General features: G+C 39.6%; 1 protein-coding gene across 1 annotated transcript; it reads left to right on the forward strand.

Moving 5' to 3' along the window:
* The first annotated feature begins 290 nt into the window (after positions 1-290).
* Positions 291-13,210, forward strand: gpr155b (G protein-coupled receptor 155b). Its single transcript, XM_031315920.2, is given in 21 exon segments — positions 291-433; positions 2,199-2,412; positions 2,795-2,942; positions 3,087-3,216; positions 3,337-3,512; positions 3,631-3,783; positions 3,968-4,035; positions 4,746-4,917; positions 6,080-6,235; positions 7,397-7,480; positions 7,652-7,775; positions 7,922-8,006; positions 8,245-8,332; positions 8,571-8,793; positions 9,012-9,089; positions 10,338-10,489; positions 10,615-10,710; positions 11,163-11,227; positions 11,335-11,472; positions 12,440-12,986; positions 12,989-13,210. Coding segments are annotated over 20 exon segments (2,892 nt in total). The 5' UTR covers positions 291-433; positions 2,199-2,254; the 3' UTR covers positions 13,040-13,210.
* Positions 13,211-18,824: the final 5,614 nt, after the last annotated feature.

Genomic DNA, 18,824 nt, shown 5'->3' on the forward strand with positions numbered 1-18,824 from the left:
CCTTCACCTTTTCTTTATTTCTTTAATTTATTTTTTTTATTTATGTTGCTTCTTAACTGAAGGGATATTATGACCCTATTTAACCGATGAATAACAACACCACGATGGACCACTTAACCTTTGTTGGAATTCATGCTATTAAACACATAATGAGCTTTGAGTACCAAAGATTTAATCATTGTCCTTATCACATGAATGCAGCATCACACCGCACGTTTTTATCCAATCACAGTTGGAGTTTGAAGCGTATCTCGGCGATAATTGGCTGAATTGCCTGTCAGTCATTTCTCTAGGGCGTTGCCATTCTAGTCAGATTCAGGTCAGGAGCACTGGAGCAGAGCTTCTCCCTCTAAACGGCAAAACACGGGCTTGTTTAAACAGCAAGACAGATAAATGTCGTACATTTCTGAGCAGAGATGGTCTTCTAACAGAGGTGAGCACACCATTTCTAAGCAAGTCATTTCTAATAATATATTAATGCCAGATGTTCAAGAATAGCTTTCCCATCCGTTATGCTCCCCGATGTTTTTAGCATGCACCTTGCCAGAGCCAACGGTCCTCTGGCAGTGACAATGGTGCTGTCATGGAAAGCAGTTCGATTCTTAGGCTGTTTAACGTGATATAACATTCATTTTAATTAACTTTGCTAGAGTGTCGTTAGATAGTAGAAATCTGCTGTCATTGAGTTAAGCGCGTTGCTTTGAATGTGCTTTAGCTAACGCTACGCTCATGCACAGGGGCGTAACTAGCTAGCTAGCGGTTAGGGACCCCCTACGTGACTGAACCAACAACCTCCTTTTCTTCTTTTCGTTCCTTCCCCTTAAATATTTAAAATAATCCGCCTTCTTTTGGGTTCCCTCCAATAGGAATACATTACAACTTAAGCCTTCAGTTACTTTGCTTTCTATTATTAGACTGTATATTTATATCTTATTAATAATAATAATAACTTTATTTATAGCAGCTTAAAAACAGAGTTTACAAAATGCTGTGACAGACAAAGCAAGGCAAAAGAAGGATTTTCAGAGGTCAATATAACAACAGAGAGCTTATCAGTGGCGCCAAATAATAGCCAAACAAAATGTGGGTAACTAAAAACAAGAAGACAAAAGACGCAAAACATGGTACAGAGAAGACAAAAACAAACAAAAAAGCAATAACAAATGAAAATGTGCAAATAAAAATGACAAAAGCAAAAGCTTTTAAGAGGGTAGCTCACCTGGTAGAGTGTGCACCCCATGTACAGAGGCTCAGTCCTTGCCGCAGCAGCTGCAGGTTCAATTCTGACCTGCTGCATGTCAGTAAATGAGTTACTCAGTAAATGAGTAATGAGTCTGTGTTACCTTATTTAACAGAAATCTATGCATTTTCCTGTTATTTCTGACAATTTGATAAACAAAAATATATATTATGCTTAAGTAAATAAAACCCCAATTAACAAAACTGGTTAAAAAAAAATTATTAATATTTAAATAAATCACCAGGAGAGTCTGGTACAGCCTGACTCTGCGATAAAACTAATTAGCTCTCATATTCAAGTTTATGTTCTGCTTATTCAACGGTTGTAAATTGCTCTTAAACACCTTCAGAGAGGATTTGAATTGCTATTATTATTCTCAATTCTTGTCATTTTGGTTCTGGTGATTTTCCGTTGGGGCTGGCTAAAACCTCTTTGGGGGGGTGCCAAATTCCTCTGTGCAGAAAAACCCTGAAATAAAATAAACAAATATAAATAAAGAGCAATAAGAAAGAAAGAAAGAAAGAAAGAAAGAAAGAAAAAGAGACAAAACAATGTGTTTTGTAAAGTGATATAAAAGAGTTCACTTATCTCCTCAGGCAGGTCATTCCAAAGTAAAGAGGTCCTGATGGCAAAAGCACAGTTTAAGCCTAAATATTGGAATGGCCAATAGGGCTCCATCTGAGGATCTAAGGCTGTGAACTGGTTCATCTGGGGTCAACATCTCTGCTATATAGCTTGGAGCCAGACCCAGAGGAGCATTACATGATCAGTAAAAGCTTAAAATTAATTCTAAATCCAACAGGGAGCCAATGGAGAGAAGCCAGGATTGGGATTATGTGATGTAGTTTGTTAAAACCAGTGAGAAGCCTAGCTGCTGCGTTCTAATTTTGCCTGTTTTCACCTACTCCTGCAACTGATTGTTTTTCCATCCTTGCTATCCTCCATTGCTATCCTCCAGAGTGCTGATACTCCCCACTATCATCTCACCACTCTGACCCCCATCCCATCATCACCATGGAGACCACCAACAGCTACATACTGATCCACGGGAAGAACATATCCCACAATACCCTCGCGGGTTCTGCTATGGGGCCCCACATGTCCATCGACAAGCTTTTCCCGGCTCTCCTTGAGTGCTTTGGCATCATATTGTGTGGCTACATAGCTGGCAGGTAGGGCTGTGCAAGAACAGTTACACACTTGTTAATGATCCGTTTGAATTGATGTTTTTGCCCCAGTTTGCCAGAAAGTAAGTGTGTGTGTGTGTGTGTGTGTGTGTGTGTGTGTGTGTGTGTGTGTGTGTGTGTGTGTGTGTGTGTGGCTTCAGTTGACCCCCTAAAATGGCATTGCTCATAGTACGTCAAATTAAAAAGAAGCCCCCAATCAAATGTCCGAGTTACATAAAGACTCCTTCAGTTTTACACGTATGCAGCCAGCATGTCTTGGTTCTGCTGTATGCAGGAATTTTAGAGATACCCAATGAAAATATGAAAGTGAACAACCTCTGTGGCTTTTATGTATGTTTATGTCTACTTCTTACATTCCTACCTGTAGGGCAGATATCATCACACAGAGCCAGGCGAAGGGTTTGGGGAACTTTGTGTCTAAGTTTGCTCTTCCAGCTCTTCTCTTTAAAAACATGGTGCTGTTGGACTTTGGAGACGTCATCTGGGCGTTTCTCTGGAGTGTCCTGGTCGCTAAGGTTGGTGTCTGTGCATCTGCATGTGTGTGGTAAAACGTTTACAATATGTGTCTGTACTTTCTATTTTATATCATGGTGGTTTGAGAAGATCCTTAAAGAACCTAACAACATGACCCGACTTTGGTGCTCCCATCCTGTGTGTAGGTGACAGTGTTTGTGCTGGTATGTGTGCTGACTCTGATGGTGGCCAGTCCAGAATGCAGATACAGCAAGGCTGGCTTGTACGCCATCTTCGCTACTCAGAGCAATGACTTTGCCTTAGGATACCCTATAGGTGAGGCAGACAGAAAACACTAAACACCAATGTAATCTACAAATGTCAGTGATGAGAAATGTTGTATTTAAGACCCAAAGAGTATGCATCCTCTCTCTCTCTCTCTCTCTGTATTTGTAGTTGATGCTTTGTATCGGAGCACATATCCAGAGTACCTCCAGTACATCTATCTTGTTGCCCCGGTCTCCCTCATGCTCCTCAATCCTATCGGCTTTGCTCTTTGTGAGGTGCAGAAGTGGAAGCAGGCCAGCCATTCACACAGCACTCTTGGCATCCTGGGAGTTGTAGTCCTACAGGTATTGTATATCTAGGTGTTTGAGAATAACAAACCATAACATGTGTAAGACACCTTTATACACTTTAGATGTAACACTTGAAGTTATTTTATTTAACCCTCTTTCTGTCGCCTCGCAGGTGTTGAAGAACCCAATAGTATTCATGGTGATAGTAGGAATCATCTCCCACTTTGCCCTGGGCCAGCAGATTCCTGCTGTGCTATCACAGTTCATAGATGGCTTGGCTAACTCTTTTGGAGGGGCTGCCTTGTTTTACCTCGGCCTCACTATGGTAGTTTTCTTTCTGTTTTGTTCAGTCTTGTTTTAAGCCTTACTGTACATTTAGCTTAATCGTATTTCATTTTAAATGACTACAAAATTCAGTTTTTTTTAGCCAAGTATAATTTATTGTTTGAGCCATGTGTTAACATTAAGGATATAATCAGAATTAAGTAACCTCTCTGTGTCTGTGGCAGGTCGGCCAGCTTAGAAAACTAACCAGAGACACTGGAGTTGCCTTGATTCTCCTCATCACAGCCAAACTGTAAGAAACAACAAACTGGGATGGTGTGTGATATAATGTAGGGGTGGCCTTACTTGCAGTATACTGTATATTAGGGCTGCACAATGTCTTGTTTTTTTTTATCGCAATATCAGCTGGCGCTATAAAAACATCGCGAAAGGCTGTGACATATCGCGAAATACGCTAAAAGATGTTTTGTTAGTTAAAAGAAAATATAAGTAGAAAACGGCACTTTATTTTTTAATTGTTGCCTTTTTATATTCAATTCAATGTTCAATATATTCAATAAAAGAATGTTGGAAATTATTTCCTTTCATTGTTTTAAATTCAACAAGCAATTTGTTGTTTTTTAGCAGAATACTGAAAGCAGCAGAAAAGCAGAACTGAGTACACTTTAATATCTGTTTACTGCAAGTAATATCCTTGAATATCACGATATTCAACAACGTTATCGCATATTTTCCTCATATTGTGCAGCTCTACTGTATATAACTACATATTTAGTTTCTTTATATAGTGACCATAGATATTATATACCTCCTCCGTGACACATAGTCAACAAAAGCAGAAAATGATAAGCTTCTCAAAGGAAGTATTTTTTGCAGGGCTATTGTATTAAGAATTTAATAACATCCCTGTGTTATCTTCGATAACTACGACTGTTGAACAACTGGTCTTTGATTAAGTTTTATGGATTTTTTTTTCTGTCTCTCTACCTTCTCTCTCTCCAGCCTGGTGATGCCACTGGTCTGTAAAGACATGGTGGATATTCTTGATGTAGGAGTGAACAGCACGAGTGCCAACCACACTAGTTTGTCTAACTTTGCTTTCCTATATGGAGTCTTTCCAACCGCACCTAGTGTGGCAATCTATGCTGCACACTACAACATCGAACTAGAGGTGGTAGGTACCATTGATGTAGTAATCCTATTTTAAACAGCAATTAGCAAGAAATTAGTTTATACAATACTGACGCAACAACACAATATTTAAAACATAATAAAATAGAAGAGGTTAAGAGACAGTTCAAGCACTCTTTGTGTAATGCACACTTTAAAACAAGCTTTGAAGCATGGCTGGAAGCGTTTTGACTTAAAAACAAGGCGCCATCATGGTGTGGCAAAATTACGAGGCAAATACCTATCTCCTGGTCAGGTCACATGAAAAGAATAAGCCATTAAAGGAACACTGTCGCATATAAACAAGCCAAGAAAATTCCAATTATTTGCTAGTAGTCTGCTATTTAACGGTTTCAACTTAGTCTACAATACTCTGTATTCATTCCCCACGCCAGGACACCACCCAGTCACATTCTTCTACTCCAGTTACATGTAATTGTAAATGAATACGATTGTATGGCATTCGCCAATGAGGAAAAGAAGCACTGTCGACATGGACATCAGAACCCTCTTATAAATTAAGAGAAGTTACGTTTTTAAGTTTGAAAATTGTGTAGTAGAAACACAAGATAGCTTTGTTTGCTAATTGCTGACTAATATTTGTGTTTACTTAAAGATGCAGTAGGTAAGCCTTATAAAAATAACTTACTGTCATATTTGCTGAAACTGACCCTATGTTCCAATAGAACTACATGAAGCAGGTAATTAAAAAAACAATCTGGCTCCACTGGCACCACCTACAGCTTGTAGTGAGATTTGCAAAAATCCAAAGCTCCCTGTTCAGATGCACCAATCAGGGCCAGGGGGGGTGTCTAACTGCTCATGCACACGCATTCATTCTCCCTTGTGGGGGGAGGGGCTTAGGAGACCGTTTTGGGCTTTAGCGGAAAGGGGGGAGGGACTGAGAAGTTGTCGAAATTTTTCTGTAAAAAAAAAAGTCCTGGATCTTCACAATCCTACCTACGGCACCTTTAACTGTATTAGCGATATTTAAATATTTATTATTAGAATTTAGATAGTCATTAGTTTTATCTGGAAAAATGTGGAAGAGAAGAACATATGTTTATTTCTTTTAATTAAAAAGCACCAGATACATTTTTTGAATCCTCTGAAGGTCATTATTTCTATTTTAGTGTGTTTTGTCTTTCTCTTTGTCCTCTCTTTAGGTAACATCAGGGATGGTAATCAGTACGTTTCTGTCTGCACCGATCATGTACGTGTCAGCCTGGTTATTAACAATCCCTCTAATGGACCCGACCCCCCTGGTGAAAGAACTTGAAAACGTTAGCTTCAACATCAGCATTGTCAGCCTCGTAGCACTGGTAAGTATGTTTGCAGGCATATCTTGGGCAATATGATTAAGAATGAAAACAGCAAGAACTTTTTTTTTCAGACTTCATTAGGTTAGGTAACAGGTAAGCAGCAGTTAGAGTTTAAAGGGATGGTTCAGAGTAATTTCACCCTAGGGTCCTTTGCACCTAGCCTAGAAATCTAGACGCACCCTAGCGGCAGCAAATTTAATTTGCAGCCAAGGGGGTCTAGGCACTCTCCGTTGGCTTGCGAGCTGGAAAAAACAAACTCTGGTCAGGCCAATCACATCGTGTATAGAGTTGGTAGGCGGGCTTATGGCTGCTGCTGCTGGGAACAGCGGTCTTCTGGAAGACTTGGACTTTTCTTTGAGAAAAGAACAAAGAACGGCACTGAAATCATTCTTAAAAAAGGAAGATGTGTTCGGAGTTTTGCCGACCGGATACAGCAAAAGTTTAATCTATCAACTAGCTTCGCTACCTTCTTCGTTGCTCTGCGTGGTTGTAGTGCTATCCTATTGCGTGCAGAGAGAATTTGAAAGACGACCGTTTATCCCGCCCCTCGGATTGAGCTCCGTCAATGGTGAGTTCCCAGACCCAACATCTTGATGTGGGTCTGGCTTCTCAGGCTACTTTGCACCATGACCTTGAGTCAATATTTTTGTTGTATCTCTTTTCGGTGTTGTAGTTTGTAGACGATCCCTAAGCATTCGTCTTACTGCTGTCTCACTGCCAGCTGCTCGTAGAGACCAAAGCCATTAGGCAAGTGTTATTTAAATAAACTCCTAGTGTACTTAGAAACTTTCCAATGCCTTGTTTTATGAATACATTACACACATTTGTACTACTGTAGAAGTTTGGTACCATTCCGGACATTATTAGTGGGGATCATTTATGAGATAGACCTTTGGATCCATTAGCCCCTGCATTAAGCCATTCGGCTGATAGCGCTAACTCGCCCAATGTTAGACCAAGGGAAAAAAGCTTCTGGTGGGGTGTTTGGCTCGAGGTCATGGTGCAAAGGACCCTAGGGTGAAATTACTCCGAACCATCCCTTTTAAGGGCAGAAAGTTGTTACTGACGTGTGTGTGTGGGGCACATGATGAATAATTCAACACTGATTTCCCAAATTCAGAAATACAAATTGTATGATCATGTGTCTGTGTCTTCTCTCAGGTGTGGACCATAGCGGTGATGTTGCTAAGCAGGAAATTTAAGAGACTACCTCACCTTTTTGCCTTAAACCTTTTCCTGGCTCAGGTCAGTCACAACTCGAGTGATCTAAAGCTGAAAACATCTTATTGATTGTGTTGATTGTGAGTGTCGTAGAGCATGTGCTTCTCTGTTCATTTAAATGTTTGTTTATTTAATGTTTTTACATTGGCTCCTCATATTCACTTTCCTATTCTACCTTAACCTACTGTACTCTAGTTTTTAGTGTGTGTCAGTATGGTCTTGTGGAACTTCTTGGTGAAACAAGAAAATAATCTGCTCAGCAAGATTCTCACCTTCACTCTGCTCTATGGGTCTCTGTACAGCACCTACATTTGGACAGGTAAGTGTGTGCATTTGTGAGCGGTAAGGAACACATCAGTTTCCATCGATTTGGCTACATTTGCCTCAATACTAAAATGAATTGTGTTTAGCATGTACACACTGGTGCTTGCGTGTAAGTGTTTTGTCCTGTGTTTTTTTTTTTAGGTTTAATCCCTCTCTGTCTGGCTCTGACTAACAGAGATGATCTGCTGAGACTCCGACCAGGAATATTCATGATTTTGGGTTGGGGGTAGGTCAGCACACCCAAACACCTCAAGATTTTCTTTGAAAACTTTAAAATCTTTATTGGTTTGATGTTAACTGTGTTACTGTACAAAGCAACAGGTCTGCTTTGTAGATCATTGCATCCAAAATCTATTTAAAAACAAAATTGACTTTGCCACAGTTAAATTACTAGACTGGGATTGCATATAGTGTGTGTGTGTGTGTGTGTGTGTGTGTGTGTGTGTGTGTGTGTGTGTGTGTAGGGTTCCCTTCCTGATGGTTGGAGGTCTTCTGATATTAGGAGAGAGGACTGATACCATAGACTCTGCCTTCTTCTATGGTAGAGCTCAGGTCAGAAAAACACCAGCTGCTATTCTGCGTTACATTTTGTCGTTACATTTACATGATGTATTTTCGACTGTCTTCTCTCTTTCTTCTGCTCGAGTCTGTTTAGCTCCCATTTAAATCTGTCAAGGAGATCTCTACTTTTACGTATAATTAGGAATGTTATAATATTGAAATCAAATGTATAACTCAAAATGAAGTAGACCAGTAAGTTTCATTCATATTCTGTTCTCTCTTTCTCCAGATAATCAGCACAGCAGTGGTGCTTGCAGTCAGCCTGGTGCTTGGTGCGATATCTCTGATGGGCCTCAGCCAGGGGGACAGGGAGCAGAGCGGCTATCAGGCCCTGAACAGAGCTGCAGTAACAGGCATCAGTGATGAGCTGAGGGCCCCTCACGGCCTGGAGGATTCACAACAACCGTCACAGCCGCAGATGGCACATTCCCCTGCCGACAGCATCAACTCAGGTAGCTCTAATCTGTGTTAATACAGATGAAATCCCAATAACATTTGCCTGCATAAAACATAAATCTGGACTGATTGTAAGCCGATTGTGTTAAAAATGGTGACAGGGTTTTAGTAGACAAATATAAGCACAGTTGAAATGAGTCCATAACTTAAACCAAACAATACTCACCATCCGATGTACATATAAATGTTTGTACTGTCTTTGTTGTGTTGCCAGGCCTCCACGGTTTCTCTCCTCTCCAGCCCATACCTGACATGATAGCCTCTACGCAAAGGGAGCACACAAACAGCACAAGTAACAAACACAAATTTAATAATTTACTTTTCCGTCTATCGAATGTAAATTGTGACATCAGGGTTTCCCGCAGAAAATGTGTTAGTTAAGGTGGTAGGTTGGGGGGGGTACACTAACACATCTGTGTTAGTGTACTACAAACTACACCAAATATAAAATTTAAATAATAATAAATAAATAACCAGCTTTTCAAAATAACAGTTGCAATGTGCAATTTTAAGCTCATTAAACTATTTTCAAAAAAAGTGCTATAACAATTTTACTGGCATTGCTCCCATTATCCTCCGTGACACGCTCTCTTCCACTTTGCCCGACAACTCTTCTCCAAAACAGCGCTGAGATAACAGAGATCAGCCCATAGCTTCACTCACTCCAGCAGATAGTATGCGTGAAATAAAAACAGGACACGTCATTTCACTGTGTGTAACTATGCTAACTAACCGTGTATTGTGAACCGCGTGTAGTGATTAAAAACAAACGGACAACAGCTGTGTCTCAAAGACCGGCAGCAGCAGCCGGGACGTTGAGAATCCACGCGCGAGAGGTGATGATGCCAACACTCTTGTAAGTCCACTCACCCCGTCTCTGCCCGGGCATGCCCCAGCTGCCGCACATTTGTTGACAAACTACGACGCACACGCAACACTGAAATGGCGATTGTCAACTGGCTAGTTATCCTCCAGACAGCGACGGACCACGTCTCTTTTTCTTTCTCTCATTTCGGCTGTGTGGCGCGCGTGCCCGCTCGCGGTGTGAAGAGCGTCCGCGCTATTGTCCGAGATGCACTTGACGGCCTTTTGCGCAGCGGATTTTTTTTTTTTTTTTTTTTTGATGACCTAGTTAAGGCGGTAGGGTTCCCCAGCTTAGGCGGCTGCCCGAGCTGCAAAGTGCTGCGGGAAACCCTGGACATTTTGTTTGCATGAGCTGTTGGTAGAGATATTCTACATTCCATTCAGTATTGTATCTAAATCAAGCCAAGCTAACACAGAAACCAAAGCAAGATACCAGCAATAGTCTGTATAATAAAATAGAAAATTGAGATACATTTTACAGTCATAAATTAGAATTGGCATCCTCGCCTTTGTTAGTGTGAGCATTGGGATGTTAAGACATTTACTTCTAGAGAAAAAAACAAAGGAAAACAAAATATCACGTGTTATGCAGTCATTTGTAACATCATGAAAATATCGGGACGTGAGAAAAATCACCCTGGAATTTTTTTAAAGTTTTGTTTCTTTTCCTCTCCAGGCCACAGTGGGGCGCTGTGTGACGGGCAGCAGGGTTCCTACTCCTCTGAGCAGCCGCTGAACCTGCCGCCACCTGGGCTTCAAACCACTGATGATACACAGACAGTCCGACATGTTCTGCTCTGTCTGCTGCTCTTTGTCAGCCTGCTAGCGGTGAGGATAAAATACTTCTATTTTATCTGGCTGACTTGCCTGAACTAAATATGGGTAGCTGAGCTCAGTACTGTTAAGATAAATGTCTGATCGGTGAATGTCTCTGTCTGTACATGTATGAACAGAACCTGTCCAGCTGTCTATGGTGGCTGTTCAACAAAGATCCAGGAAGACTTTACCTCGAACTACAGTTCTTCTGTGCCGTGGCAAACTATGGACAGGTACCACTGAGTGTAGTGTGTGCGTTAAATGTGTAAAGATGAACTGTTACAAATTGCAGACATAATATGTCAGACTGTACAGTAACTAGGGCTGCGCAATATATCAACATTATATCGATATCGTAATATGACACTAGATATCGTCCTAGATTTTGGATATCGTAATATCCTAATATAACTAATAAGTGTTGTCCTTTACTGGTTTTAAAGGCTGCATTAGAGTAAAGTGATGACTGAATGAATTTTTATGAACTTACCAGACTGTTCTATTATTTGCCTTTACCCACTTAGTCATTAAATTGACATTTCTGATGATTATTTATCAAACATGTCATTGTCAACCCCTACGATATATTATATTGGTATTTTGGTCCAGAATATCGTGATATTTGATTTTCTCCATATCGGCCAGCCCCAACAGTAACTATTATTCTTCTGTTCCTTTGTCCCAGGGTTTCCTGTCCTTTGGGATCTTTGGTCTGGACAGACACCTCATCATGCTGCCATTCAAGAAGAGGTGAGGGAGACTTCAGCAGATTATCTATCTCGTTCATAATGGTTTCTAGATTTATTTGAGATTAAATGAGAAACACTGAACTACAGCAATGTTTGTGTCTGTGTCAGGTTGCCTGGGCTGTGGCAGGGCAGGGACAGTGAGGATGTGAGTCCCTCCGCCGTACCAGAGGAGGTCAGACTCACCTGTACCCAGTTTGTCCGCTACCACAAAGACCAGTGTGTACAAGACATAGTGCACACGCGCAGGTACGAGCACGGGTTTGTGTGCCTTATGTATCATACAATACATTTTGTCTTCTCTTTGGAAAGCACATGTAAATATTTGTTCAACATGTAATCAAATTGCTTTGATTTGAAATTCCTTCTTTCTGTACATCTTCTGCTTATTGTTTTATATTTTTCTGTTGAAGGGGAAATGCAGCTGAGTTATACCTGTGGAAAGGAGATTTTATTCCAGCTTTGATTTTGTTCTCTTTTGGGTCTGAGCTGCTTGGCTGTGTCCCTGCCAGATGAATTCTGGCCCTGTTAATTTCCACATTATTACTGTTGTGTTATTATTTTATTTCCCTTTTGATTTTTCTCTGCATCCTCTTTGCGTGTTTTCTATCGGTTGATTTGTTTTGCTGTAGTAAGTAGGTAGTAGGTTCTTTTAACACCAAGTAGTTGTTCCGCTTGGACCAAATTCAATTTGAATCATTAGACATTCATATTGTATGTTGTGCCTTGCACCATGGTTTGCAGTACATGCTTAATTTTGCAGATATACATATTTCCAAGAAGCATTAGCTGTAACAGCTGTTACTGGCACACAACTCCAGAACTAGTAATAGTCTAATTCTTAAGAACAGAAAATACCTAAATTAGCTATTAACTATTTTGATTGTTTCCCTTGTTTAGTTTTTAGCAGTAAGCAATGTGAAATCTTAGAATGTTTTGAATGTTGAATATGAAATTTCTACAGACTAAAAAATATTTCTGGACGCTAATGAGTCTTGGGTGCTTTTCCTTTATTCTAACACATTCAATTATTTCTGCTATTCCTTTCTTATCTTTATTAATTCTTGTCCTTTACTTTCTTCCCCTCATATTTAATTTATTTCTCCCTGCTTCCCTTTGCCTGCCCTTTTTCCCCTTTTCTTTCTTCTCACACCAAAGTGGCTCAGGAGAGAGTGTGAGCGCTTCAACAGGTGAATCCTTCCTCTGATAATGACAGGTTTGGAGCAGGAGGAGGACTACAGGAGGAGAATGGCGCCTTGAGACATTCCTCCTCCCATCAGCCCCAGTACCTACACCCGCATCAGGATCTTCAGGAGCAACTAAACTACGAGCCGCAGAATCTGCACCAGATTCCCCCAGCTCATGATCCAGCTGAATCCTGCGGTCAGTCTTTGCTTCCATCCCGACCCCGGCTTGAGCCAGAGAATAAAAACCCAGCACATATTTCCAACTCTGATATTCCAGAGGAGCAGATTCCCCAGCTCCGGTCTGACCAAGCTGATGACCCAGCTAATCCTCATCACCTACACCAGCATGGTCTTGCTTCGAGCCCACCCCATCTCCATCCACATCCCCAGTCCCGTGATGATGATGTGTTTCGGGGCAGTGACTTGGTGGACTGGCTGGTTATCCGAGGACTGTGTGCTGGGCGAGCTGAGGCCCGACAGTACGGCGTTCGACTTCAGCAGGGAGGAATATTAGCTCACCTGACAGGCCAGCACAGCTTCAGGGATGAACCCTCCCTGCTGTACCACTTCACACGGGAGAGAGAGGGGGAGAGGGGAGGGATGGTCCCAGATCGTGTGAGAGGAAGTGAGTAGATAGGAGGCGAGGGAAGTGGTATATTTGAAGGTGTGTTTGCTTTGATTGACAGGTGTCTTAGGCTATTTATGGTGGTTGCTGCCTGCTTGTCCACATTGACTTCACCCTGTCGCCAAAATTTGAAAGTATCTAGCTCCAGAGGCTTCAGGTGCCGTTCGTTGAAAAACAATGAAGGTAAAAATGACTGGTAACATGAGAGCCATTATACACATGATGATTAATGCTTTGGCAATATTGTGATTGAAACTTTAAAGCTTTAGTGCGTAACTTTTTGAACGTCCGTTACATTCAAGCCGTTGCCAAATGAGTTGCTACAAAGCTAATTAAGACTATCAGCTCCACACAACTCTCTCCGTATTTCTCAGTATGACTGTGTTCAGAAGATTGTGTCGTCTGGCGACTTTCCCGCGCAGAAGTTTGAGTGAAGATAATTACCTCTTCTGAAGAGTCCATGTTTTTTTAATCCTCCGTTTCCTCCTTGGCTACTAGCAACTGCGTGGAGGAGGGGCGGGGGCGCGTGCGTGATCACAGAAGGCTGTATCATGTGGACGCGCCGACAGTGTTGTCATTACTTAGAATTCATCATGGGGGCGATAGAAACAACGCACTATAGCTTTAATGCCAATAAATGCCAATTTGAACAAACTGACACTGGGGAAGTGATGTTTGGGGTTGTGGACAGTTAAGAAAGAATAAGATGAGAAAGAAGAGGAAACGAGCACTCCCTGCTGTGTACTTCTCCTGGCTTTAGACCAAGTCTTCTTGCCTTATTATTTTTTTTATATATATTTATATTATATTTTATATATATATATATATATATATATATAATTATATCTCATATATATATATACATATCTCATATATATATAATTATATCTCATATATATATATATATACATATCTCATATATATATATATATATATATCTATCTATCTATCTATCTATCTATCTATCTATCATATATATATATATATATATATATATATATATATATATATATATATATATATATATATATATATATATATATATATATATATTTATATATTATCTCTCATATATATATATATATATATATATCATATCTCATATATTATATCTCATATATATATATCATATCTCATATATTATATCTCATATATATATATTATATCTCATATATATATATATATATATATATATTTTATATATATATATATATATATATATATATATATATATATATATATATATATATATATATATATATTTTATTTATATATATATATATATAAAATATCTTTTGGTTAAAATGTCCACTGCTCTCAACTGAGCTGGCTTTGATCATAGGTGTTTTATTTTTAGTCATCTTGAGATTTAAAAAGTGATTTTTCTTTTTACTGGATTCCTGTGAGCCAGTGAAATTTACATGTTCAGTGTGTGAAGGACAAATAAACATGGTTTTAAGGACCGGTTGCCATCCATCAGCCTGTTATCCTTAAATATCATATTATTCATGTGGCATTTGCGTGCAAGTGGTGAGCAGACCAGTAAAACTGATAGTAGTGTAGTGTTTGCCAATGAGCTGCAAGGCTGTTCACTGAAAGCCAATGGCATTCTTGCCCGCTCGTTCTGTTTTATGTTTTCATGTTTTCGTTCAGATGACATAAAATCATTTTGAATCTGCCTGTTATTTGAGTATTTGATATTTTTTCTCGTTGTGTCTTTGAACCACTCTGGTCTACGTTGACTACTTGCATGACTCAGAGCAGTACAGACATCTGCTTAGCACTGAGCCTTTTGCACCGACTGAATTCAATTAACATTCTTCACGATTTTTATATAATATGGAACTCACTGGATATTTGTCTTGTGATGATGCTGCGGAAGATGTTTGTTATCTTTGCATTGTGTAATCTGGTTGCCGCTGTCAGTTTGAAACATTTGTTTGGGACTGATTGTGATCACGCCACTACATGGATTCATTCAGCCAGGGAGGCCAATTCGCACAGATGCCAAATCTGGCACTAGCTTGTTTGAAGAATTCAGACAAGGCTAGACATGATTTTTATTTTATTTTTTTAGGAGACTGATCCCAAATAAACCTGTTAAAGGTGCTCTAAGCGATGTTGGGTGACGTCACTTCTTGTTGACGTTCGAAGTATTGTCAAACAAAACTGAGGCTAGCTCGCCCTTACTTCCTCCTCATGCCGTCCCCTGCCCCTCCCTTCCGCGCACTAACCCCCCAACCCCCACCCTGAAATCCTTCTTGTCGGTTATTGGCTGGAACACGGTTTGTTATGTTTCGTGGTGCAAGTTGGCGCAGTTTGTTTTTGTTGCCGTTTGTGGAGCCTGGGCTGTCTACAGAGACTGCGTTTTTTTTTACAGTGCGTTCAGGGGACAGGCAGCTCGCAGATAGTGAGGAGATGTTTGCTGTATGTGACAAAACATGTTGCAGCCTAAAAAACGCATGACATCGCTTAGAGCACCTTTTAAGTTTCTTAAAACACATTAAGAGAGAAACATTAGAAATTCAACAGAGCCCTTTATCTAAAACATTTTATCTATCTTTTTTATTTTATCTTGTACACTTTGAAAAGACACAGATACCAACTGATACGATTAAAGTCCTAAACTAACTCGTATTGTACACAAAACTGACTTAAAGTATAGGCTGCAAGTCATAACCACTACTAAACTGTTTACAGATTGTTCTCCTCTCCAGCTACTATTTTCCTATTAAGTTGCTGCTGATTTGTGATATAACATGAAGTAAACCGTGTGTTGGCAGGGTTGTAGAAGATAGAGGGATAGTGTGATATATGCACATATGAGCAGGAAAAAAGACCACACTAATGTCAAACTGATGCTGTGATGTGATATTTTTGTTGCCTTGCCAGTAGTGAGAGCCGAACGTGAACCCTGAAGCATAATGTCCAAAGAAAAGAGATTCCTTTGTTACTCTTGATCCCTCTTCGTCACAACCCTCACCAGAAACTATCTATGTGCATATATGTCTATCTTTGTGTCTTCTGTGAAACTGACACCACATTTAACTTCATGCAATTCACATCAGGTCCAGGAGTTGAGTGCCTGCCTATGCCAATGTGAAGGTGTGTGAGTGTTTGTGTGCATGAACAAAAATGTCTTTGAGTTTCTATGTGATGTGTGTGTACTAAAGTACTGAGAGAGATTGTAACATGAGGTGTGATAGTGTGTTGTTGCTAAACAAGATCAGTGTAACTGGATGTTGTAAGTGTGTTGCTGTAAATCAATCAGGTTCACTGACTGTGTGACAGTAAAGTCACAAATAAAGTAATGTATGCATCCAAAATCCCACGTTTGACTTAGTCACTACACAAGCAATTACTGATTTTGATTTACATCCAAAACTGAAAGATGCAACTGTAAACAGACATTACAGATTTTATTACCAGTCCCTCCAGAAAAACGTGATTATGCGATCGCATAATTCAATGCATAATCAGCCAAAGTCTGCATATTTATGCGGGGGCCGCATTTTTTCAAATACGCCGCACTTTCGCCGCATAAATTGCCGATTTCCGCGCAAAATATGTGGGGCTTGCATGATTTCATAATCCCCGCATTTCCGTTGCAAAAAAGTCACATATCTTAGCAGAAAGTTGAAAAATGTTGCGTTTACTTCACGCAAGAGCAGCCATTTTCCCCTGTTGCCATGGGAACGTTATGAAGTCACGTAATTACGCGACGTGAACATCATCGAAAAGCTGCAAACCCCGCGATGAAGCCATGATGAAACCGCAGTTTTTGCAAGTTCCCGCAATTTCATCGCATAAAATTGCATACATATCCCGTGTGTATATATATATATATATATATATATATATATATATACACACACATTTTTTAAGAAAACTTGCCGCATAATCAAGGATTTTTGCCCGCAACTATCACAAAAAAAACCTGCATTTTTCTGGAAGGACTGTATTACATGTTTACACATTCCACAAAAAAATGTATTGTGCATGACATGTTGGATTAAAAAAAAGTGTGTCTCCCCTAAAAAAGATTGGAGTAGTTTTTTCTTTAACTTCTTTTGGTCAAAGAAGAGGAGAACACAATTGATGAGACCTACACGTAGCCCTTTAAAACTTGAAGCAACATTTCAACAACAAAAAACGTTTTGTTTTTTTTCAAATTCCACACTATTGACAAGCCTGCCTCTGGACTGTGTTGATGAAAAATCAAAAAAAAACTCTTGAATTGATTTTTTTTTTTTTGGCACTTTCGGTCTTTTTGACATTCACACTCAACAGATGAACCAACAAGCTCACAGAGCGAGAAGCTTTTTATTGTTTTTGCCCGAAAGCAGCTAGACTGATGGATAAAAACGTGACTCCACTCCATAACTGTAAAAACAGGCTACAGTATAATAATCTGTATCCAAAATACTATACATCTTTACAAAAGATCATCTTGAAATTTGGTAAATCATGAAATACCTCTAAATCAGTGTTTCTCAAATGGGGTATGTGTACCCCTAGGGGTACTTTGGAGTACTGCAGGGGGTATGTAAGAACTTTTCTTTTAATGTTAATTTAAAAAATATCAGCAATGTGTAATTCCTAAAATTATACACTATAATTATGAATGAATTTAGTGACTGTAAACATTTGAAATGTAGCATTTAAGTGTTTTTAAGTTACAATATTGTTTAGTATATAAGACACTGATGGCGCAGCGCTGTATTTTTAAAGTGCCTTTTTATAAAGCTAGTCTTTTTTTCTAACAAAATTGGTTTGTGCTGTTCAGGGGGTACTTATATAGAACAAATTCAAAGTCGGTACATTATTTAAAATTAAATTAAAAAGTTTGAGAACCACTGCTCTAAATAATACAGTAGATAATGCAGATCTGTAAAAAGACATTGGTTGCAAACTATTTATCTAATGCCAGGTGTGAACAGACATACTTAGAGCTGTCCACTTGTAATGGGATCACCCCAGACGCATGTTAATGCCAGATGTGAACAGGGCCACAGTCACACCAGAATTCAGAGCAAACTAGTAAGTTGTTCCTTATGTTTAAAGGTCCAGTGTGTAACGTTTTTAGTTGTTCATTATCAAAATCTGTGTTGACAATGACCAGATTTCACGCAGATCTGTTTTGCAGTTAGCCACAGAATAATGAGATAGGTACATTACATAGTAATTTATTATTTAATGTAAGGCATCACATTTTCACGGCATGATCCCTGATGTCAGTTCTAGATTAGAGGCTGAAGTAGCCTACAAGAACCTACTGACGAGAGACTTCTGTAATGATAATACAATAGAAATGAACCTACATAATGAAGTTCGTTCACGGCTGGCTACAAGTTAGCAATCAAACACAACAAAGGCTGTTAATTGAATGGCGTTTTGAGCTAACGTTAGCAATCAAACAATCATAGAACGTTTGCCGGAGCCGGGACAACATTTGTATATACGCATGTATATTCTCTTTCCCCTATGAGAGTTTTGTATGTTGCTGTTTTTTTGTCAGTAAAAAAAAATAAATAATAAGTTTGCCGGATCCAGATTCCTTGGCGTTATGCCGTAAACCGTTTAAATCTGAACATGTGCAACTCACATCTGCACTCGACTCACATCGGGTAGTGACAGACGCTCCATATTCATGCGCCATCTTGAAATACGTTAGCAGTAAGGGACATACAGGACATACTGCTCCGTCTTTCGTGTTTTCGCTGTCACATGATAAACTCACAGGTGCTGCTAATGCTGCTAATGGGTATTGTCGCTTCCCGGCCCCAGCA

Source organism: Sander lucioperca, chromosome 15, assembly GCF_008315115.2.
Source record: "Sander lucioperca isolate FBNREF2018 chromosome 15, SLUC_FBN_1.2, whole genome shotgun sequence".
NCBI classification, from domain to species: Eukaryota; Metazoa; Chordata; class Actinopteri; order Perciformes; family Percidae; genus Sander; species Sander lucioperca.